Below are 24232 nucleotides of genomic sequence, written 5' to 3'. Positions count from 1 at the left end.
CCCGAGACCAACCGAAGCGGAACAAGCCCCGCCCACCACCAATCGGCATAAATACAACCTGCGCAGGAGAAATCATCAGTCTACGTCCAACATCGGAGATGGAAGGACCTCTGAAGAAGCTCGCCACTCGTGCTAGCGAAACGTTAGGGAGTAATTCCAACCGACGACGGCCTTTAAACCCGAATCAAGATAATAGCTCATCAACGGGCCGCGAAAGCCTTAACCAAATTATCACTATGATTGTTATTTTTATTTTTATCTGTAGCCGATAGTATATCATCAGTACTTGTCGCCGGAGCTGTAAATGATAAGCGCCTATTAGTCAAACTACAGTAAACCTGCCTTTTATTCTAGTTTTCTATGTTCCTAGTTCTAGTCCACTTTCAGTTTTTATTCATTCCAGATCAGCTGGAATATCTAGACGCGATAGGATCACCAACGAAAGACTAACGGTTTGGCCACGTCCAAAGTACGGATGACCGAGGTATATCTAAGAAAATGATGAGTCGGAGGCCTCGAGAAAACAGAAAACGGGGAAGACCTAAACCGGAAGGCGCAGGACGCTATAACCCCGGACATAATAATAATTAAACGCACAAACCGACGGAGTGTAATGGAATAGAAAAGAAAACCTACGTGAAATATTTATATTAATTAATAATTTATTCCTTGCTAATTCCTATCGACATTCTGAACAAATGAGTAATAGAATAATATTTTGGTTATAAGGTCCCTGTATATAGTAAGGAAGGTTTCCTAAAAAAAAAAAAATCCCCGATATCAAGGAATTTTATTGCTATATTTTTATTGTACTCATTGTTGTCACGTAAATAGTTGTATCAAGATTAGACAAAAAGTTGAACAGAAATGATTACTGTTAGTCTTTATATATGTTGTTAATGATCGTTACAGTAGTGTTTGTATAGCCATTTGACAATTCTTTGAGAGCATGCGACAAAGGAGAAAAATGCACATAGAAAATGAAGGACGTCAAACGCTTGACATTAAAAACTGTAAAAAAAAAAAAAAAAGTCAGAACAAAAGCAAAAACAAAAGGGCGGGACTGCACAACAGCCATGCATGTGGTGAATTGATAGTATATTTTATTTATACTAGTTTTCACATCGTCTTGACGAATTGAAAAATTGAAACAAAATGATAAACGCCCATACCGAAGACCAGATATTAGTCCATATTTCCCTGATAATGTTCTCGCATAATGGCACAAACTCGTCCGTATTTCATTCCATAAATGAAAAAAGGCCAAGAAAATCGGTTTTTCTCAAAACACTCTGTGCAATGTTCTTACCCAAAATTAAAACAATTTTTATTTTTTTCTTATTTAAAGACATCTAAAAAAAATAAAGGTCAGTTTCTCATTGTCACTTTTTGAGCTCTACAAAACAGCGTCGAGAGATTTTATATACGACGCCGTTTTCAATTGAAAAAAAGCCAAGACATTGAAAACTATTGGCTGTAATTGCCGATTATATTTTCGGGCGATTTTGACGAATATATTCAAGAAGACAGGTAACCAAAACCGGCATCGACTGTCACAAAAGAAAACACAATTTCTTCGATTTTAAAATAATCAAAAATGACGTCATCGACCAACACCTGATTATACACAATTTACAAATATTTTTCCGGTTTCGAATTGCAGATGTTGAGGTTATGTGGAAAATGCGTTGCGTCGTAATTAAAAAGGGATTAAGTAAACACGACGCATCAAGAATACAATCAAAACGTTTTTTCCGAAAAGTGGGAGAGAGTTCTGTCATTATATTTCCATAAAATTTGCAAAACCGACGAAAACAAATATTGCAACGTTTTCTTTTTCTTTCAAAATTTCGTGTCTTGTTTTTATTTTGCTTCGGGTCTAACTGACTTTTCGGTTGCATTGAAAACTGACATTCTCAATGTTCCGTGGACGCATTAAATTATATTAATGTTTTAAAAGGATTAAGTAAACATTTATTTGTTATTTTGTAAGGAAGAAAAATGAATAACAAGGGTATTGTGTGGCACGCTGTTTAGAACAGAGCGTGGTTTTATGGTTTTCGTTATCACCACAATAGAAGAGGGCTCATTTATTATTTATTTATTACGATTTGGAAGGAACCCCGGGGAACAAAGTCCATTTTGAGAAGCGTCAGACCGTATTTGATTGGGCTAAGACAGACTAAACACTTTAGCTCTGCTGTTTAGTACATCAAGAAATTGATTACGACCAAGAATCGTAAACCTAATAGGATTGACCAATCCCAATACGTCCGCCAAAATTATTGATCGCACGTGGTCGCTTGTGACGTAAGCGAAGTCCTCTAACGGTTTTCGTGTATTCTGTCAATGCAACAAACGTTGGTTGCATTTTGTGTTCTTCGAACAATTAAAATAATTTAAACTAGTGAGTGTTTGTGTTAATTGTATTTCTGTAAAAAAAAACGTGGACAAAACAGTGTTTTTAGGCTTTAACAAACACTTTAAAATTGTATGAGCTTGAGTGGCGAGAACTGAGAAAAACAGTATTTTTAACCTTAAACAAAGAGTTAAAAGTTTTGTGTTCGTGCTGCTTATTAGCAAAATACTCAAAGTCCGTCAAAACTCGGGTCAATTTTAGCTTATTTCTAACCTAACCAAAGACGTCTTCGAAAGATGCGTTAAATTATGCAACGAAATATGACTAGTTATAGTTGTATTATTTTGTAAGAACGAAAAATAAATAACAACGGAGTGTGGTTTTATGGTTTCCGATATCCGCACCATGGACACGCTTATCTGACGGAATACGCACTCACCTCCGGGAAACCTGTGCGGGAATATCCTTCCGTGACGCGACAGCAGCCACGGGTACAGCGGGTAACTATCCCGGGGGGGCGTGTGGGCAGACAGCGACGGGGGCGGCTGACCGGGGAACCCGTGCTGTCCGGATCCCAAGGCGGCGGCGAGCGCCGCCCCCTGGAAGTGCGCCGCCAGCGCGAACGGGTGCTGCCCGCCACCGCCGTGCAGCATCTCCGCCGGCAGAAACCCCGCGCCGCCATTTTTCGCAACCACGAGGTTATGGTCGTACGCGGGCGGCCTCACCAGGTGAGCAGGGATACCGGGCACCATGATCGGCGGTTTCGGCGAACACCTCGGCGAAGTCACTAGTCTGTTATCCGCGTCGCTCGACGGCGACGGCGCCGCCGTCTCCGAATACGGAACCGGCGACGAAGAACGCGGCGGACTCGTTTCCGCCCCGACGATCGAATCGATCGAGAAACCGATCTTTGGTTTCGACGGTACCGCGAGCACTGGGGTCGGTGGTGCGAGCGGCATCATGGTTAAGTTCACCCCGAGTCAACGCAGACGTGCACTCATCGCGACGTAATTGCGAGCGAAAGAAAAAAACTACCACAATAGCGCGCGACCACGTACGCACGTCCGCACACCATCGAATCTCTTTAGTAAATAAGTGGGAACGGGTCGGCGGGTAGCGCGTGGGATGGGGGTAATGACGAGGCGGCGCGTCACGCGGCCGTCGAGCGCGCCGATTGGTCCGCGCGCGGACACGCAATGGAACTGCTACGCGCTGGCTCCGCCCCGCGCGCGTAGGAAAAAAAACGCCGCCGGCATTCGCCCGCTCTCTCTCTCGCTCTCTGTTTCTCACCGAAAGGCGCGGAAACGCCCATCGCGCTCGGGCGTGTCCGGCGCCGTAATTGAAATCGGCGCGGGCGGACGGGGAGGGGGAGTTTTTGCGCGCGGACCCGTTTACGGCTAATACGCGGCGCGGGGATTTTAATTTAATTATCGCCCGCGTTCTCTTTAATGGCGACGTAATGCGTTTGTTTTGGAATCGTTACGGTCGCGGGAAGACGAGTTTCGTATACGGGGCGTTATCGAAACGACGTCACAACCGAACCACGTCGGATCGGTAAAAAGTACCGTGGCGCTTTAATGTCTCCAACGCCAACACGATGAAATTAGGCAATGCAAATCACGTGATTCGGACCGTTGTAACAGGTCGGATAGGAAATCGTTTGTGCTTTGAAGGGTTCGAATCCATTTTTGCAGCGTATGTTGGTTCGTTTGAGAGGGAGAGTTGTTATTTAAAGAAATTATTACGATTAGATCGCGGTAATATAGAAGAATAGCGTTTTCTTTACCATATAAAGTGTTTTTTTAGGTGTTAGATGGAACTACAATTAGTAGATGGTTACAAGTCAAAGACTTTTAACAAAGTATATGACAATGACGTATAAAATGTGTTAAAATTAAATTTAGTTATTCATCTAATAATCTATAGCATAAAAAGCATTATTTGCTAAATTATTTTTAAGTCCACTTTTAAAGGCAATACTTTTTCGTATTTTTTTAACTTCCGTGGGAAGTTTCTTGTAGAGTTTAACTGGTAGTAAACCACATTGACCGTTTCTGGTCATCAAGTGATAAACTTTTTGGTTCACCTTAAAGGATCTCGAGCATAAATCGCGAAATAACTATACAGTTCCTGCGTCGGTTTTTGCTGAGTCGAACTGGCTGACGTTTCGCCGATCGTTCTGTTGGCTTCTTCAGAGCTTGACGGAAGCTGGCTCGCATTTTACTCTGTACCTACCTTCTTTTATATTGTTTGAGGGGGGCGGAGCTAAATGGGGGCATAAACATTGTCTTGCATGACGGATTGGTGACAGGTAAACGCCTGAGTCGCGGTTAAGATTGCTAGGTTGCTTATAAAAAAATAAAATCTAATCCCGACATCGTAATATTAAGGGCAGATAAAGGAAACGCTACGGTGGTCATGAACACAACTGAATATCATTAAAAGAACTCTTTGAACTTTTTAATGGCAATTTAGAAGACGAACTACCTCACCAAATAAAAAAACGATCTTTTTGACAAAGAGTCGTTGCGTACTTTTTTGAAGAAAATGGGTTTTCGGTTCCAAGCAATGAATAAACATCAAGCGCTAATGGAATCTCAAAGAATTTCGCAACGGAGGGTGGATTATTTGGTCTTTAAACGAAAAATGGTTGGACACTCGCGACACAGTAAAAAAAGTAATAAACAATAGTTAACAGTAGGCAAAGTTAACCACGGGGTCGGTTGTAAAAGCACTATATTTCTGGTCGAACTATATTGACAAATATTTCTTATATACTATTTCCAGTACAAGCGCGGTTGAATTTTATGAATAATTAATTTAAAATTCCTCGTCTCTAGGGACTCCAAAGATTTACAAACCAGGATTACCCCTTCGACCTATTGTCAGCATCATTGGTTCTCCAACATATTTTCTAGCGAAAATATCTAGCTTTACAGGGAAAACTGATAGTTTGCTTTCATTTCGTTGAACAATTAAAAAGCATTACATTAGATACACAAGATATTCTAGTTACTTTCGACGTAGAACTCCTCTTTACCAAAGTTCCTATTCCTGAAACAGTCAACATCATATCAGATATATTAAAATCCGAGAATCTGGAACCAAACCTTCTCACCTTAATTGAAAAATGCTGTAGGTGTCCAGGTGAGTATTTGTTTGGGCAGTCGCTGTGCTTCCATTCTTTGGACGCGACCGTACCACTTTAACTGTTTTGTTCTTATTTCGTCTGTATTCTTCGATCAATTTTCGCGTCATGCATTCTACATCATCGTAGTCTTGCGCCATTATGACTTGGTCATCTGCGAAGCTTAGGGTGTACATGTTTGCATTGTTACGGGGAATGCCCATATTTCTGCATTTTTACTTCCATATCCTTAACGCTTGTTCAAGATATATCTTGAACAGGGTGGGGGATACATAACACCCTTGTTTGAGTTTCCATTCTTCTGGGATATCTCCGCCGTTAATACAATTTTGAAAGAGCTTTGCTAGATGTTCATGCAGTTTGTGTGTTCCATGTTTGATTAATTCTGCGGGAACATTACCTGGCCCTGGTGATTTTTTATTTTTTAAGTTTGTGCAAATATCTTCTACCTCATTAATGCTGATTCTGGTCGGTGAAGCCGAAACCTGTATTATGCTGGGGCTGTCGTCTTCAAGGAACTGTTCTCGGTCCTCTGTTAAAAGCTTACGGAAATATTCATCCCGTTTATTCGTTGTGACGGGAGTTACTATCTCTCTCTTTGTGTTTTGGCGTAGTGATCTCAGAAGCTTCCAGCTTTCACTACTTTTTGTTCCTCCCAAGTAAGTATTTATTTTTTCTGGGTTATTTTTCTTCTTACTTGGGTTTGTGCTTCTTGGAGGACCCGTGGTAGCTTGATTTGCTTAAAATTTAAAATTTGGTAGAATAAAAAAATCAAGAGATAAATATTCCACGTATTAAGGGACACGCAGTTTGTTAGCTATTCGTATATCTGAAGTACTATTGGTAATTTATTATTTTGCTTACAGTTACAACTTGTTTTTTATGATTTTCCATGCTGTTTCTGGAACATTATTTGATTGGAGAACAAATCAGCGTAATAAGTTCGCTTAAAATTTTTAATTTTTTGCTAGTGGTGTTTTTTTATAGTTCTGTACTATGTAAATACATTTCGGTCTTTTGGATATTTATATCTTCTAAAGGATCTCTTCCTCTATGAGTTCCCTCGACCGCCAAGGCTTGCTTGGGAAAATGCCATAACAAACAAAACGGTAATTAAATAAATAAAAGCAATTCCTCTTAAAACAATTTATTATTAATCAACGTTTTACCAAAAAGCAAGTGTTTTTAGTGTGATTTTTGTTGCTGTACGCAAGATGACGACATTTTTTGACATTTTCTTAAGAAATTCCTATCCGAATTTTGCATAGTTTGGACAGAAATTGAGTTTGTGTGTTTTTTTTTTTCATATTTTTCATTGCCCCATGTAAAATTGTGTTGCGACGCTACTGATACAGGTATTGCAACGAAAATTTAACCAGAGACTAAGGAGATGATGTACTACTCAATCCATTTGACAGACGCGCCTCAGCTTACACAGGGTGTCCCAAATAGGTGGCGCCGTTTTGCCGAATTCAATTAACAAAATCTCAAGATTTTCAAATGGAACGCCCTATATTTTCATTCAGATATCAATTCTAGGACAAAAAATGTAGCAAGTTTGTAATTTATCTCATATTTAAATTGTACTTACTTTTCGAGATATTCAAGGTTTAAGATAACACCAGTGCAAATTCGAGTAATTTTTTGTTTTGGGTTTCTTAGTATTGCACGTAGCATGCGGACCGTGCAGGTCGTGGGACAGACCAATAGAATGATTTCAGCCAGGCTCGAGGAACATCGTTTAAGAAACCAACAAACAACATCTGCTTTGTTTCAGTACCAACACCAGACAGTCCATAAAATTGATTTCGGTACTTGCAAACAAATAACTAATATTTCTGATTTTCGGACCAGGATTATACGAGAGACCATCGAGATAGAAAAGGCCGGGCACCTGAATAAGAGAGACGTCTCTCTGCATTTATCCAATACGTGGAGAACGATTATCAAACGGTGGAGCGATACGCAGCAGCCAACGCGGACATCGCAACTACAATCGGGCGAAATTAACGACGCGACAATTCGGGGGGCGGAGCCACCTCCCCCCACGCACAAGCAGCACCGTTGCCACCTCCGGCGCAGGGTATAAATAACGCACGCACCGCGGTTAACCTCCCAGTGTTCGAAGGGTTCTCGGAGCGCGAGCATTGAAGATGCCAAGTGAGATCGTGTCTTTATCAAATGCAATATTTACTGCCTGCTACTATATATACCGAAAAATAACCACCAAACCTTAATAAATGTTGTGAGGAGAGGTATTTAAATCTAATTGAAAGTTAAGCAATACATTCGAATATCTCATTTTGTTAATCTATGGCTTCCAATAAATTTAATTTTCTACTTTTTGTGGCTGTACGCAAAATATCAAAATTGTCGTCAAAAATGTGTTTTTCTGTGTTTAAGTGTGTAGCATAATTAGAATCTAGACTATTGTTCTTAAACGCTCTTTTATGATCGTTAATGCGTTACTTGAAGAATCTGCCTGTTTGTCCAATATAAATTTTAGGACAAGATCTGCATTTCAACCTGTAGACACCCGACTTTTGTTGTTCCTATTGTGTTGTTAGTTCTGAAAGCTATTTTCAAACCGCATTTCGACAAATGGTTTGAATTTTTTTTTTTATAATTTGTTTTTTGTTTATAATTTTATTTATAATGGACGGATTGTAGCCGTTGTTCAGTGCAATTTGTTTAATGATATTATGTTCTATGTTGTAATTTTCTATTCATTTTGTGTGTATAAGGGTGATTTGGGCTGTTATGTATGACTGTGTCTGTGTGTGAAGGTTTATGGTAAATTAAAAAATCTAATTTGTTTTGCTCTTTCGGAATAGTTAACTCAAAAAATTTGATAGAGTTATCCTGTTCAATCTCGATAGTGAATTTTATACGATTATGTAATGAGTTAATGTAATGTAAAAAAGAATTCAATTGTCTGTCCGTTCCAACAAAGCAAGCAAAGACATCATCCACGTATCCATACCACCATAGAAAACTTTTACTTAAAGGATGTTCTTGTATGATATTTTCCAAGTTATCCATAAAAATCTCGGCTAACAAAGGACTAAGTGGGTTTCCCATAATCAAAGCTTCCCTAGAGATGTAAATCTGTCCATTAAATTCAAAATAATTTTGGTCTAAAGATAGGGGAGACTGGGGAGACTTGATCAAAAACGAAACGCTTTTTCTAATATTTATATTGGCAACATAAGTCTTTGTTGTCTATGGTGGACCAAAAACGTCATTTTCACATCTTTATATAGACAACTTCAGAGCAGTGCAGCCATTTTTATTTTCCTGTGTCAGCATTTGTTTCGGTAAGTTTTTCATTTGTTTTTTTTTTTAAATAACTGAATGAAAAATTCACTGAGTATGTGTCAAAATCATTGAAAGTAGTTTATTAAAGTTTGCATTTACATGTTTTTTATTTAATTAAAGTTTTCTCTTGACATGAAAAAAAATTTTTTTTTAAAAGAGCACTCCCGGGTATAATTGATCAGGGATCAAGTGTCTCATACATTCAATTTGTCAATTTTCTTTTTTCGTTTGTTTTAGATTAATTATAAAATGGGAAGAACGTATAAAAGAAAAGGGGGTGCAAAACCGCGTGTACGTGTTGACCCACAAATTCATAAAGAAGCTGTTAAGAAGGTACACACAAAACTCCTACAAAGTCCACAACCAGACTGAAAAATCTTGAAATGTTTTAAGACTCATGAGGAAATAAAACCATTCCCGAAAGCTGGTTGCTGAAAGGTAACCCAGAAAGGTCGTAAAAAATTATCAACGAAAATCTTGACTGGTACGCCTGAAAAAGAAAAGTTGGTCGAGGAACTATTAATAAGAAGTGAAAAAAAGAACAAAAAGATAAATAAACCAGTCGACAAAAAGGTGAATAAAGTTAAACGGAACCTTAAAGGGTTTACTCTGCCTTGCTGTCTTGCTGCCTCCATCACTAGATTCCACGTATGATATGTCTGAAGATGAAAATGATGACGAATATGATGATTCATCTAGTTGTGAATCTGAAGATGATCATGGAAATGACATGCCACCAGAAACTAGCTTACGTCACAAGCGACCACGTGCGATCGATAATTTTGGCGAACGTATGTCTTATGGGATGGGGCAATCCTATTAGGTTTACGATTCTTGCGGACAGATCGAGACGGTCGCGTCAAAAGCCCGACCGCAGATTAATTTAACGACCCGGACAGATCAGATCGGACAAAACGGCACGTCATATCGTCCGAACGAAACCGGACTAATAACGTCCCTTAATTAAATTAAAATGCCAGGACGTTTCTCCGGGTCCATCGACAGGTAATTGATTGTCGAAACAAAAGGGACCCCGCGCGAGCGATACGATCGCCTCTCTGTCTCTCTCGCGCACCGTTAATCGCATCAAAGGAGGCGAAGCCTCGTCCCCCGCGCTCCGCGCGACGTCGCTAATTGGCCGCCCCGATTAATTATAAACAGATGGAACGCGGTTAAAAGGGACGGACTCGTCGCGCTATAGGCAACCAGTTATACGTTTCTTTTTGTTGGCGAACTAATAAAGAACCGTTCAAAATTAAGTTTTCGTGTTCAAATGAGGTCGTGAATTAAACTGTCACGCCGTTCTGTTCGTTACTAATACATAATATTGTGCAAAAATTGAAGTGAGGTGGCTTTTACTTGATGACCAACCATTTAACACAATAAATAAGAACTAAAAGTTCAGAAAAACACGTTTTTGACGACAATTTTGATATTTTATATGCAGCCACAAAAAGTAGAAAATTAAATTTTAAGCCATGGAGATTAACAAAATGAGACACTCAAATGTGTTGCTTAACGATCAATTAGATTTAAATACCTCTTCTTAATTGAACTTAAATTCTCACAATATTAATTCGGGTTTTATTGCCATTTTTAGGTATATATAGTAGTAAATATTACATTTGATAAAGACACGGTGTTGTCGAAACAATTATCATGTGAAAATATATAATTTCGTAAAAATTTGAACTTTTAGCCCTTATTTATTTTGCAGTAGGCTTGCTAATTTTTTTTTCTCATTATTTACAGAGTTCCAGGAAATCCTGCACAACAACCCCGGTATTTCACGGCCTCCGCCATCACACCTTTCGCTAAAGCGCCGGTCTCCCCCCCCTCCCACGACTGTCCCGCCACCCCTCCACCGCGGTCGATCCCATCACCCAGAGTCCACGTCAGCATATTCAAATATCACGAGTCGAACCTTAACGCTTAATGATAGGCATTAGCTGGCCGTTCGATCCGCCGCTAATATATACTTTAGTTGCAAATTCGAGGCCCCGAAGGGCATAATTTACCAAATTACCCACCCATAACACTTCAAAATAAACAAGAAAAGTAACAACAATCGCCGTTCGTGGTGCTGTTGATTTAAATAACAGCGAGCCGACGGTACACGGTGGTACCGATGGTGGTACATGATCTTCTCGATAATGGCGGGGCGGGATTTTTTTTTCTTTTCTCTTTTACTTTCGGACCGGATCGGACGGACTTTTGGCGATTGCCGCGGCGAAATTCGCATTAGTTTTTACCGACCCCGTATCAAACAAATTTTTATACCCCACACGCCCGACCCTTTTCGGTTCTATGCTGTTACTCATTAATCTGAAACTTAACCTTATTTTTTAACAGGACCAGTGAGGAGATTATATTTTTAAATTTTACAATATCCCATTAATGTAGAACGAATATCATTCTGAATTATTTTATCAAAAACGCAAAAGTTTGGTCCGGGAAAACCATTCCTATCTAGGCTTACGCAAGTCTAACCAAATCGAAATGACTTGCAATGAACTCTGCTATCGTCGCGCTCAAAAAACCGGGAGTTTTGTATATTTTTAATTTTGGGGATAAACTTTTTTTTAAGATGTGCTCATAACTGCAAAGTGTCGCAGAAGTGTGAGAAATTTCGTGTGGTGAGTGCCTAACGTCACCTGCAACGAATTTGAATGCGTACCTAACCTATTAAATTGTCTTCAATTTGTGTTGAGATATAAAGTATGTTTAAAGCGAGAAAACGTAAGTCTACATTTTATCGGGAGTTGACGAAAGACGCGTTAAATTCGACTACTGATATATTTAGTACTAGTGTTTTTAATGAGAACTCTAATGGTGCTCTTATAACATCTGAACACACAAGTCAATCTAAGCTAACCGTTTTGCCAAATGAAAGTAATGGTGTTGTGGCTGGGAAAGATGATTTTTCTAAATTTATTGGACCGGCAATTAAACTCTTTCAAATAAAGTTAACGCCGTCTGAATTATGAAAATTTTAGAACCGCGTTTTCTGGAAATACCAGTAGATGCTCGAACTCCCAAAAGAAAAAAAACTTATAAAATAAAGAAAATGTAGAAGAATCAGAGTACGATTAAGAGAATATAGAGAAACCGAAAATACAGCGTAAAAATATTTTTCAGACGGTAAGTATTTTTATACCCTAATTTCCCCTATATGCAACTTGTTTTTGTTGGTTCAAATGAGTTGCTTATCATTGTCAAAAAATCTGATTTATCTTTCACAAAGTCCGATTTGTTTTTCAGAAATTCTGACTTTATTGAGAAAATGCACTTTATTTTTCAAAAATGCCGACTTATTCCTCAGGTTTTAGTCAGAACATTTGACTTGTTTTTCATATGTTTGTTCCTTTTAAAATTCCGCATATTCTGCATCCTGAATAACGATTCGCCGTAGCATTTTTCCGACATAACACGGATTTAATTAAACCAAAACTAACCGACCAATCGGCTAACCAAGCGCGCGATTCGTCGCAAAATATCGCTCCTAATTACGTAAGTATAAATAAGAATCGAAATCGAAGCACTCAAATTGTTGTCGCGATAAATAATCGCTTTTAAATGCGCTCGATTGCCAGTCGTATGACCGCGCCAGTACTCACACGCATCACAAATACAATCGACGTGAGAAATTTCGGCCGCGCCGTCGAAACCAACATGAGATTCGTGCAATACAAACTGAAATCGGGCGAGGGCCAACAACTAGGCGCCCAAAAGACGCAATCGGGAGACATTTTCCCCGTTAGCGAGTCGGACGGGTCCGTCCCGAACAGTCTCGTGCAATTTCTGGAAGCCGGGTCCTCCGTTTACGACAAAGCGATAAGGTATTTTTTTTATACGCGCACATAACCTCAAAATCACCGTCCTAATGATATGGCACAAAGTTTATCGGTCTGTGTCCCCGATCAAAGTATCCGAATTGGACACAGACTACAATGTCAACTTTATAGGTTAATCGAAGAATGTAAAGGAGCGATCCCGTTGTCCGAGGTTCACTTGCTATCTCCTATTACGAAAAATGATAAAGTGGCGTGCGTCGGGCTTAATTACAGCGGTCACTGCGAAGAGCAAAACATCCCCCAACCCAAAGAACCGATGATTTTTAGCAAATTCTCATCGGTTATCGCGGGTCCCTACGACGACGTCGTCATTCCGCCAATCACAGACGTAAGTCGTCTTCTTTAGTGTCTGTGGCTAAAGGCGTAAATATTATATTTCTAGTCCGTCGATTGGGAAGTCGAGTTGGCGGTGGTGATCGGGAAAACCGCGAAAAACGTGGACGAGACTCGAGCGCAGGATTACGTTTTCGGCTATACCGTGGCGCAGGACATCAGCGCTCGCGATTGGCAAAAACGCAGAAACAACGGCCAGTTTTTGCTCGGCAAATCGATGGACACGTTTTGTCCGCTCGGGCCTGCCGTCGTGACGAAATCGGAAGTCGATCCGAACAATTTGCCCATCAAGTGTTGGGTCAACGGGGAACTTAAACAGGACGGCAACACTTCGGAGTTGATTTTTAAAATCGACTTTTTAATCGCATACCTAAGCCGGTGAGCCGAGACTTATTTTAACATATTTCAAATTGTGTGAAGGGGACCGAGGATGGCTCGGTTGCTGAGGCGCCAACTCGAACTTGCCGGAGGGTGTGGGAGCCTTGGGTGTTGTGTGCGTGAAAAATTTGTTCTCGGCCAATTTTCGTCGGCGGATGCCGGACAATGGGTGCATATCCGAATTGAGATGAGCCCAATTAAGCGTAAAGAAAAAAAATCTGTGAAATAGTATCTCTAGAATTTACTTTTAACGTAGGTTTCTGACGTCACTGCGTTTCCTGTGCGAATTATTTGATAACTTATTTATTACTCATTATTTGATAACTTATTATTGTTTTTATGGCGATTGTTTCGTGGTCGTCAAAAAACCGGGCGTAGAGCTTAGAATTTACCTTTTCTGACGTCATCACGTTACCGATAAGAGCTTAAACGACTTTTAATAAGATACTGTCTCTAGAATTTAGTTTTAGCGTAGGTTTCTGACGTCACAGTTTTTATTGTTTTTATTATTTATTGTTTTTATATTTATTATTTATTTTATTTATTGTTTTTATAGCTACGCTTTCAGGATCGTCAAAAAATCGCGCGTGGAACTTAAAATTTACTATTTCTGACGTAATCGCGTTACCGATAAGAGCTTAAACGTGAAAGCTTTTTAACAAAATAGTGTTATTCACTTTATCGTAAGGTTATGACGTCACAGCGTTACCTGCGCGCACGCTTTCGCGAGTCAATGATAACTCATATTTTTTTTTACGACGGCGCTTTCAGGATCGTCACCCTGTACCCCGGTGACGTCATCCTGACGGGGACCCCCGCGGGGGTCGGCATGCACAGGAAGCCGCCGCAGTTCCTCAAACCGGGCGACGTCCTCGAGAGTGAAATCGAAGGCATAGGAAGGCTCAAAAACAGGATCGCGTAGAGCGAATCCGAAAGCGGCGCAGTCGGTAGGATATCGATACAAACGACTCGACGATTTATTTAAATACACTATTTGACGGTGACGGCATTATAAATACACCAAACCGCTGGAGGCGGCGTGAGCCATCAGCGTGTTGGCGGCCTGCTGCGCCTCCAGCAATATCCTAGCTTCCTTCATCCATTGACTGGCCACGCGTCTCGGTGCGCCTCGCAATAGGTTCATATACTTCAGCGTCTGCGCGAAATCGCCCCTGTCCAACCAAAACCTGCGGGTCAAAGGTTATACGGGCTGTTATCGAAACGATCTTAATCGAAAAAAAAACCCACCTGGCTCGTTGCAGGATGTCGTTCGTGTCCAGGTCGCCGTAATCGGTAGGTTCGTCCTTCAATTCGCCGGAAGTGATTGGATTCGCCGATTTTATCAGCAGCAGCGACTCCAAGTACGAGAGGATGTGCACGGGTAGGGCTGCACCTGTTACCATCGGGTTAAAAAAATACCAATATAACCTTAAAAAAAAGGTCACCTTCGGCTGGCACCAGCGCCACCTGCCGCGCAGTCTTGGCGACTTCCAGGAATCTCTCTCTTAACGCGTCCTCCGGGTAAACTCCCCTCTCCCTCGCCTCCCTAGGGATGGTCTCGACGACGACGGACACCAGCTCGTCGTTGGTGGCTGAAAAGGGAGTGAAATATACCGGGTAGTTCAAATGGACCTTTCTCTCTGAAAAATGGGTGGGTTAAACTAACCTGCGGCTCGAAGGACCGCTCTTAGTTCCGGTTCGAGCGGTCTGATTTGCTCCTTCCAAGGTATTCCGGGCAGGCCCGCCCTTATGGTGCGCGAGAGGGACTGGCAAGCGCTCCACAACACTTGGGCCTGTTTGGACGCGGAGTCCGCCTCGTTTCTAGCTGAAAAAAACATATAGGAGGCATAAACTATGCAGTAACGACAAAAAGGAAAGTAAAATGAAAAAATAAAACAAAGAAAAAAATAGATAATGAAAAATAAAAAGAGATTAAATGGACCAACATCTAATAAAGATAATATATAAAGAAAAACATTGAGATCATATACAGACTAGTTTTTATATAAATACAAATTGATCTATAAGAAATAATAGGAGAAAAAATGGTATAAACGATAACGAAAAGAATAAAAATCAGCCAAACAAACGATGAAAATCGAAAAATAGAATGAAACAAGAGGAGGAAATACGTATAAAATATGTAAACCCGTAATAAGAAACTATATATAAGAAAAAAATGAAGATTTACGTATAATTTTTAATAAAAATATGTGGAACTTTACACGTAATAAAATATTTAGAAAAATGTTAAATATAAAATAAAAGCAATAAAATATATATAAAAACAAATTTACGGATAAATTATAATTAAAAAAATGTAAATAGAAACATGAAAAAAATACCATAGACATAATTTTTGCTTTTTCGAAAAAGCGATAGTTAGGTAAAATAAAAAATATATAAATATTAATAAAACAAAAAACAAATAAGAATAAACCAAACAAACGGCGAAACATAAAAAATAAAGATAGAAAGAGGCAAGAGAAGGAAATGAATAAAAATAAGAAAAAAACATACAGATATACTGGTAATTGTTAGTGGTAAATTGAAGTATATAAAAAAATAAAAATTAAACAACAATTTAATACATAAGGAACAATATGAAAAAAAAACATCACTGACACAAATGACGAAATATTAAAATAAAAAAAAGAATCAAACCAAAAATTAAACCAAACGATCGGCGAAATATTAGGATAAAAAATGTAATGAGACAAGAGTAGAAAATAATAAAACGCGTAATGTAACAAAAACAATATTTAAAAAGAAACAGAGATTGTTTATTGCGGATATTTTAATTAAAAAAAGTAATTGGAACATATAAAAAATAAATAATATATAAGAAATAATATGGAAAAAAGAACAGCCAAAACATCAGGCAACAACAACGAAATATTAAAATAAAAAGAGACAACGAAAAAAAATTGATAAAAATCAGCCAAATCAAATGACGAAATACTAAGATAAAAAATAAACAGAAACAAAAAAAAATGAAAAGCGCCATAGAGAGTGTTTGCTGGCGATTTTATAATTAAAAAAAACAGATAACAAAAAAAGAAAGTTGACAGAGATATTAAAATAAAAAAACCGAGATGAAGAAGTATCGAAATTGGCGCGAGAAACGAACCTTTGACGGCGTCGTCGAGGCCGCGCAGCTTCCCGGTAATGGCGGCCAGCTGCGTCTTGAACCGCAACCGCTCCGCCTCCAGCGCCTCGTCGAACTTCAGCGCCAGCTGCCTCTCGATCTCCGCCCCCCTCACGCCGACCGCGTCACCTAGGTGGTCGTTGAACGTCTGCGACTGCCGCTTCAGCTGATTCCTCAGCTCCGATTCGCTCTCTTTCCTCAGCTTCAGCACCTGGCGGACGTCGACGGTAGTTTAAACGTATCACGCTACAATATTCTATTAAAGTCTCTTCATAGATATAACAAGGTGACTAACTGATACGAATAATCCCATTCAAAAGCAACTGGTCACTTTCTTATATCTATGAACAGACCATACCTGCTGCTGAAAGTGAGCCGCCAACTTCCTCCTCTCCCTCTCCACCGCCTCGAGCACCCTAGCACCGACCAGGGGCTCTTGGTCGCCGAGCCTGGCCGCCTGCAGGGCCCCCTCGACGGCGTTCCGTAACAGAGTCTCCACTTTGGCCAGTTCCTTCTGGTAGAACAGCACGTTGTTGTAGGCGTGCAGCAGGAACAGGTCGAGCTCGTCCTCGTTCACCGCTAGCTTCCTCTTCTCCAAGTCCACATTGGGGAACAAGATCTCCAGCTCTTCGGAGAAGTGTTTCCGAGCCTTCTCCACCTTGTCCCAGTACGTTTCCGCGACGCGGCCCCGTTTCAGCTCCGACTCGAACCTGGAGGCGGCCCCCTGCACCTCCGACTGCACCTTGGAAATTTTGTTTTGTATTTCGGAACGTTGGACCTCGGAACCCGGAAAGTCTTTACGCGAAACGAACTCTTTGAGCTCGTTTATGGCGGCCACAGCCTCCGAAGCTTTGGTGCGCGCACGGTTGATCGACTCTCGCTTCGTTTTGTTTTGCTCCCGCAGAGTTTCCCATTTGGCCGGGTCGGATTCGTCGACGGCCTCGTCGATGACGCGTTCTACGTCATGGTTGTAGTTCGAGAGGGCGCCGATAGCGCTCGCGTACGCTTTCAAAGCTTCGCCCGCTACGACGTTGAGCTTTCGTTCGAGATCGGCGACGTTCCGATCGGACGTCGGCTCGACCACTGAAAAAGCATTATAGGTAGTCTGTTCATAAATATAAGAAAGTGACTAACTGATACGAATTAAGGAAAGACCCGGGCAAGCTGTAAGAACGAAATATGGCCGAGCAGGTCCGTACTTTGCTTAGAATTTAATTATTTGAAGTTTTGTTAGGAAAGATACTAAACAATATAGTTAAAGTAAAAAAACGTTTAAATGAAAAATGTAAGTTCTGAATTTTTGCCTGTTCATCAGGTATACCGCAAGGTTCCGTTCTTGGACCTATATTATTTCTGATATTTATACATCCATCGAATATTTGAATTTGCATTCATTTGCCGATGACACTCAGCTCTATTTTACTCCGACGATCCTAAGTTATTTGATATTGCTTCAATTGATATCAATTTGGATTTGCATAACTCATTTCTATATCCTTCTATGCATACGCTAACATTAAAAGAGTATCCCAAATGTAATTTATTGATTAACGGTGAACATTTGAAAATTGTGATTTGTAATGAAAACCTTGGCGTTATATTTGATCGTAGTCTTAGATTCGTGGAATATATATCTTTGTTGTTGAAAAAGTCTTATTTGGTTTTGCGCCATTTATACAGGCATAGAACTATCCTTAAATTCAGCTTACGGAAACTTTTAGCTCAATCACTTGTCCTTTCGATTATGAACTGTGGTCTAGTCCTCTATTACCCATGTCTTGATAGTATTATTAAATATAGATTGCAAAAAATTCGAAACAGCTGTTGCAGATTTATTTTCGGCTTGCGTAAATTTAATAGCATTTCCCACAGGAACTTAACTGGCTAAAAATTGACAGTACTTTCAAGTACTTTTTGGGGTATGAAATGTAAAGTAATTTCTCCTAGTTTATAAAACTGTCTATCGGTTTGCAACAGCAGTTTCAAAAGTGCTGACAGTTACTGTCGACTCTCGCTAGATTGGTGGTCTGTGACCGGGACCTTTGTACTTGTACCACCTAATAGCAGACACCTTAACGTTAATTTTATTTATTATTATTATTATTATTATTAATATTATTGTGTCTTTATTAGCCAGAAAGCAAGAAGTTTAACAACTAACACTACCCAATAACATTCCCTATTTAATCTGTGGTATGGATCTTGAAAATTATTTACTGTGTTTGACATTCACAGAGCAGTGGCAAAACGAATTTTTGTGTGCCAAACACTGAATATATAAAGAAAATGTGATGTGATGAACGCTATCGACCATAAATATCTAGAAAAAAACCAGAACACAGATGCCTCGTGAGCTAGACAAATTGTCTTTACAGCGCACGATGCAAGAAAGCTCCGAAGAACACTTTTTTTTATGAAGATAGAATAAGCTTCAATGCCCTAGAATCTTATACCATGATCCATTGGAACACACAGTCTTTATAGTAAGAGGTTAAATCGTTACAGAAAGATAAAGAGAGGCGATAAAAAATAAAAAATTTGTTAACCTCGTGTTTTGTAGCGATTGCGGAGTTAAAATTGTAAAAGTAGAGAAATTATTAAAAATCTTCGACCATTTTAATGTAAGTTAAAAATTAATTTACTTTTTCGGTTCAGTAATTTTCTTTCTAACCTCACTTTGTTATTCGATTTACACGCATATTACCTTTTTCCAACGAAAAATGATGCGCTTTGGAAAACAATGTTCTAGTAACATTATTTGCATTTAACACATCAAAAGATTCAAATAAAACGACTGAAAAAATTTACGCCCCTTTCAATCAAAAACATTTCATGCCCTAACCGCACGTCAAGACGAATTAATTAGTGCGCCGGAAGCGATTATAAATCGAAATAAATTCAAATACAAACGGTACCAGTATCAATGTCCACTTTTGCCTGTGTCTTGATCTTATTCTTCCGTTCGACCTTCATTTCTTGAGCTTTCTCTAATCCTTTCTCGATCGTTACTATGGGCGCTAGCAACAAAAATGTTAGTAAGAAATCATGTTAATAGCATCCTAAAACAAATGTCAACAACTGGAGTTTGTTAGTTGTTAATTAATAAAACAAACTTCAAACTCTTCAAAGAGGCACCGACCTTTCTTTTCCTTCGGGACTGTTATTGCATTTTTCTCCTCAGACTCCGGCTTCTCGCCGCCGTCGACAGCACCCGCAATAAGTTCTTTCGTACTATCGTACAGTTTCGAAAGGCTGACGTCCTCTAAAGTTTTGAATACTGGTTCCGTAAATGGCAGATAGTGTTTTAATTTGTTCCTAAAATGCGGATCGTATTCTGCGTAGGCTATGGTGGCACCGCCGGCTATCGTTAAAGTCCCCAACGTCAGTAGTACTTTTCTTCCACTGCCTTTACTGGTAGGGCTGGGGACATTGCTATATCGGCGAAACGGTATCGATTGCTTCGAAACGGGATTCGTGGTGTAGGGATTTAAGTACTAAAATGAGAAAAAATGCACTCGTCGTCAGCAGTTTATTAGCGTAATGCCTCAAAAAATCGGTTTTTGGATTACACCTAACCTCAAAATGTGGTGACATAACACACGTAACTCTAACGTTCTCTACCTTCGAATGTGGTTGCTTACCGGTATTCGTTTGTTGAGTTTACAAGCGTTTTTTAAAAGTACCATTGTGAGAAATCAAATGCGAAAAAGGCCAACGTTTGCGATTTAATTTTCGAAGCCAGTAGTTAGCTGTCAGTGGTCCGTCGTCTCTTGCGGTTATTAGCGGTCTGTGACGAGCGGGATGTTGCGGGCGATATATGCAGGTAATTGTTGCTATTTTATTATTTTTTTAGCTTTACGGACTACGGCGCGGTAAGCGATTTCGGATCGAAGGATGCGTTTTTGGTCGAACGACAACTGCGTTACAGAAAAAAAAAGTAGGGTTAGCTCGATTCGCTCGTTCATGGGGTTCGGTTATAAAAAATATAGTTGCAAGGGCGTTTTGTTTATAAATAATAAAATAAATGCATTCCTCCGTGTTTTTACGTCGACTTGAAGGTTAAAATCGCCAGTATCACAGACCACAAACGGTCGAGTACAACCTTGCCATTTGGTGTCTCACGTAGTGTTCCCGTTTGTGTTGCAGGAACCAAATTGCTCACGTCCACGGCAGCGGCCCTGCCGAAATTAACCGTGAATAACACTCCTTTAGTGTTCAAAGCTTTCGAAAGACATTTCGGATGGCTGCCTCAACGACAAAACCTTCTTAGCAACCCGGCCGCGCAGTACTTACAGAATGTAGACTCGCGGACGGTTACGAAATATTCCATGCGAGATGGAACTCGCAAATCCGTCAAGGCGGTGTTGAGAAGGTTTTACCGATTGAACTGGGGCGCGTGGATCAGGACGAAAGCTGGACGTCACAAGAAACTTTGGAAGAAGAGCCCCCCGAGGAGACGCAGGTTGCGTCAGCACGTGTTTTGCAACGCCACCCAAAGTCGCTTGCTGGATAAAATGGTGACTAGTTACTGGAAGAGGCCCAAGTATTACGTGGACGACATTTACGAGCCATATCACACTAGAGAGGAGTTTCTGTTTACCTCGAAAAAGCCCAGGCCGTATATACCACCCGAGCAGTAGTTTGTTATCAAATTGTTGAGGGAACATAATTTTTTCAAATAAAATACTAGCACTAGGGTTATTTATTAGTTTCTAACAAAAGCAAATCCTAACCTATACACGGACGCAAGGAGTCATTAACACAAAAAGGATCGTTGCAAAGTTACACACACAAACCGTAAATATTAGTGAAACATTGGCTGAAACATTCGAAGCCAATGCAAAATGCAAAATACTTATTGACTCGGATCACAAAATAGCTACTATGCTCCGTGGTCGGACTCGAATTAATCACGGATCACATAACTTTATAATAAAAATTTGCCGATTGTTTTGGTTTTTATCAAACGCCAAAAGGTTACGATCGCTTCAATATAAACGGCAACGTGAGTCATAAAATACACATCCCGGTTAGTTTCCGGCACGCGAAGCCCCCATAATTAAGATAACTAAGCGGTTCCGCTCGGTCATCGGTGACATCTATCGTGATAAAACTATTCTACGTTTCGAGCAATGTCGTTGGGGCGTGGAAACGTCAAAGTAAAAATTAAACAGACGTGCCACGGTAAAGTATCGAACGCATTACCTTTGGCGCGCCTACTTAACGTTCACTTCGACTTGCGCGCGTGTTCCGTATTAAACCTAAACTCACCCGATGGTACGTGCTGTGGCGGCTCGTCGGTCTGTGGTATTTGATAAAGTGCTGATGGGAGATTTATACGGGCAGCCCGTAATGGGAATTGGCTATCGAATTGCTGTATTATTTGCCGTAGATATTTGGTATTTCAAATTTGTTTATCCACGATAGCGTTATAGACGAATTGAACTGATTAGGTACCAGTTTGCGATAGTGGTCTTTGTCTTCGCGGTCCATTGTACAATATAGGTTTCTGTGACTGAATGGTTGGATAATCGAACGGGCGGGCATTTTTTTTGTTGGAAATACGTCGTACGTTCTTTAAAATCATTCGAAAAAGCTAGTAACGCTAGTAACATTGTTTCTTCCCGTCAAACGAGACATCTTAACGCAAAGATGCGAATCGAAAAAGGAATATATAGAATAAGGTTGCCGTTTGTTGTTACAAAAGATTCGTGACGATCGGCCAAATTGACGCGCTCGAATAGCTGGTTGCCTAACCCCGGCATTCCGAAAAATCTTTCAAGCTCCGCGTTTTTAACGTAAACTGTCGTCCTCATTAATTTTGTTTATAACAACAGGTCGTCGCGGCCTTCTTATTTCGAGCAGAAACACTTAACGCGCATACGAAATATCGACGCAGCTACAATAGCCTCAGTCGTCGTCCGTTGTTAAAAAAAGTTAAGGCACAATAGAATAATAACGTGTACAAAGGAAATAATTTCTTAATTCAAGTTAAATTAACGCGGGGATGTGGGCTTCACATATAAACCCAATTGGCGTTTATTAACTGTCCAGTTCGTGTGTCTTCGTGCGTGTGAGACGTCGATGTTTTTCCGTCCACGTAACTGATAGTGGTGGTGGAGGGGGGCGGTTCCGGGTAAGTTTTCTTTTTTTTACCCGCCGTATTTCCCGGGGCCTTCGCGTCTGCACCGCATTTCAGAGACTTAAAAGAATTAACCCATATGTTAAGAATACATTTTTTTAATCAGCTAAATTAGGTATAATTAGGGATTACCATTTGTTTGTCCGATAAATATGGAAAGTAATAAGCGGCAGTAGTTACAGGGTGTAAACGTAAAGTTTACTTTCGAATACGTTACTTTTGGTAAATTTTTGTTATCCGGATTAAGATTTTACAACTGTTAAATAAACAACCTATGATTGTTTTTTAAAGTCTACTTAAGAAAATGAATGTTTTTTCGGAAATGATGGTTGACGATAACCGGGCGGGCATATATGTTATTAAAATTATTAAGACTAATTTTTATTTATATTAATATATGTTATATTAACTAGTTGGCAAAGAGCATCGAAATTTTAAGTAAACAAAATATGAACGTAAAAAATAATGGTCGCAGACAAAGTATAAAGTATACTTCTTTAGTCACTCAGCAAATAAACAAGTCAATACAAATGGAGACTAAAATGGAGTTTATCAAACCCGTTACATAAGATATCATTTTTAGCCTATTGACTTCTCGTCGACTTATTGCCTAAATTCATACAAGTTTTGACGTTAATTTTGAGTTCAATTTATTTTGAATTATGAAAGGAAGGTGCCCTTCGTTTGTACATAATATTGCTTCATCATTGAAAAATGTCAATGAAATTGCTGTCAACATATGGAACTGCTATTTTAGCCGCCCAGTAATGATTAATTAAACGAACTTTATTGGAGATTTATTTTATATTTGGATGTAAAAACGTATGGAATTTATAAAATATTTGGGTTTATTTGCAATTTTTTTATCGTCAAAAAATAAAAAAATATCTAACTAAATGTGTTATTATGCCCTTTAATTTGAGGAGGAAATTGTTAATTATATATATATATATATATATATATATATATATATATATATATATATATATATATATATATATATATATATATCTCACGTATTGATTCACGGATGGAAAAATGTGATGACACTATATTCCGGGATATCATCCGTTCGCTCGTTGAACTCCGACTGGAATCCTGCATCCGACTGGAATCCTGCAAATCTTGCATCCGACTGGAATCCTGCAGACGTTTCGCCAAAATCTCACTTGGCATCTTCAATGCTCGCGCTCCGAAAACACTTCGAACACTGTGTTCGAAGTGTTTTCGGAACGCGAGCATTGAAGATGCCAAGTGAGATTTTGGCGAAACGTCTGCAGGATTCCAGTCGGATGCAGGATTCCAGTCGGAGTTCAACGAGCGAACGGATGATATCCCGGAATATAGTGTCATCATATATATATATATATATATATATATATATATATATATATATATATATATATATATATATATATATATATATATATATATATATATATATATATATATATATATAAGAATAAGACAAATTGTTTAAAATGTTTGCAATTTATAAGATGTTCGGTTTTAATTGCATTTTTTTTTATCGGCAGAAAATAAAAAATTATCC

The 24232-nt window shown here is 39.5% G+C and overlaps 4 protein-coding genes across 6 annotated transcripts in view; 2 read left to right on the top strand and 2 right to left on the bottom strand.

Annotated features, from left to right (window-relative positions):
- The window catches only part of LOC132703000 (homeotic protein empty spiracles-like), a 95090-nt gene extending 91674 nt beyond the window's left edge, over positions 1-3416 (bottom strand). For both annotated transcript variants that reach the window (XM_060671988.1, XM_060671987.1), the window contains exon 1: positions 2799-3416. In XM_060671988.1, coding sequence (XP_060527971.1) covers positions 2799-3321 — 523 coding nt within the window. In that variant the 5' untranslated portion in view covers positions 3322-3416. The remainder of the gene's footprint in view (positions 1-2798) is intronic.
- An 8903-nt stretch (positions 3417-12319) lies between these two features.
- On the top strand, positions 12320-14312 carry LOC132703399 (fumarylacetoacetate hydrolase domain-containing protein 2A). The gene is made up of 4 exons (XM_060672638.1): positions 12320-12664; positions 12791-13007; positions 13062-13390; positions 14162-14312. Exons 1-4 carry the CDS (start codon positions 12402-12404, stop codon positions 14310-14312), a joined length of 960 nt encoding a protein of 319 aa, XP_060528621.1. The 5' UTR covers positions 12320-12401.
- Positions 14313-14353: 41 nt separating this feature from the next.
- On the bottom strand, positions 14354-20319 carry LOC132703398 (MICOS complex subunit Mic60). 2 transcript variants are annotated; one of them, XM_060672636.1, is made up of 9 exons: positions 20180-20319; positions 19678-20032; positions 19454-19555; positions 16897-17621; positions 16521-16749; positions 15057-15215; positions 14836-14982; positions 14639-14783; positions 14354-14577 (listed from the first exon to the last, which is right to left on the bottom strand). In XM_060672636.1, exons 1-9 carry the CDS (start codon positions 20222-20224, stop codon positions 14400-14402), a joined length of 2085 nt encoding a protein of 694 aa, XP_060528619.1. In that variant the 5' UTR covers positions 20225-20319; the 3' UTR covers positions 14354-14399. The 2 variants fall into 2 exon arrangements, with proteins under 2 accessions (XP_060528619.1, XP_060528620.1); XM_060672637.1 differs by lacking the exon at positions 19454-19555.
- LOC132703400 (large ribosomal subunit protein bL35m) lies at positions 20223-21405 on the top strand. The gene is made up of 2 exons (XM_060672639.1): positions 20223-20361; positions 20685-21405. The coding sequence occupies exons 1-2, from the start codon at positions 20340-20342 to the stop codon at positions 21176-21178; spliced, it is 516 nt and encodes a 171-aa protein (XP_060528622.1). The 5' UTR covers positions 20223-20339; the 3' UTR covers positions 21179-21405.
- The last annotated feature ends 2827 nt before the right edge of the window (positions 21406-24232 follow it).

This window comes from Cylas formicarius, unplaced genomic scaffold (assembly GCF_029955315.1).
Source record: "Cylas formicarius isolate icCylForm1 unplaced genomic scaffold, icCylForm1.1 PGA_scaffold_6__28_contigs__length_40554024, whole genome shotgun sequence".
Lineage (NCBI taxonomy): Eukaryota > Metazoa > Arthropoda > Insecta > Coleoptera > Brentidae > Cylas > Cylas formicarius.
The sequence above is the reverse complement of the archived record's forward strand: the minus strand, read 5'-3'. Positions and strand labels throughout refer to the sequence as shown.

What these genes read in the sequence shown, in the direction of transcription:
- LOC132703399 (XM_060672638.1), top strand. Translation starts at nt 12,402, where the DNA reads ATGCGCTCGATTGCCAGTCGTATGACCGCGCCAGTACTCACACGCATC. An exon ending in GTTTACGACAAAGCGATAAG is followed by an intron (nt 12,665 to 12,790) that starts GTATTTTTTTTA and finishes TCAACTTTATAG; the next exon opens with GTTAATCGAAGAATGTAAAG. An exon ending in TCATTCCGCCAATCACAGAC is followed by an intron (nt 13,008 to 13,061) that starts GTAAGTCGTCTT and finishes TTATATTTCTAG; the next exon opens with TCCGTCGATTGGGAAGTCGA.
- LOC132703398 (XM_060672636.1), bottom strand. Translation starts at nt 20,224, where the DNA reads ATGGTACTTTTAAAAAACGCTTGTAAACTCAACAAACGAATACCG. An exon ending in AGTCCCGAAGGAAAAGAAAG is followed by an intron (nt 19,556 to 19,677) that starts GTCGGTGCCTCT and finishes TTTTGTTGCTAG; the next exon opens with CGCCCATAGTAACGATCGAG. An exon ending in GGCGCTGGTGCCAGCCGAAG is followed by an intron (nt 14,784 to 14,835) that starts GTGACCTTTTTT and finishes CGATGGTAACAG; the next exon opens with GTGCAGCCCTACCCGTGCAC.
- LOC132703400 (XM_060672639.1), top strand. Translation starts at nt 20,340, where the DNA reads ATGTTGCGGGCGATATATGCAG. An exon ending in GTTGCGGGCGATATATGCAG is followed by an intron (nt 20,362 to 20,684) that starts GTAATTGTTGCT and finishes TTTGTGTTGCAG; the next exon opens with GAACCAAATTGCTCACGTCC.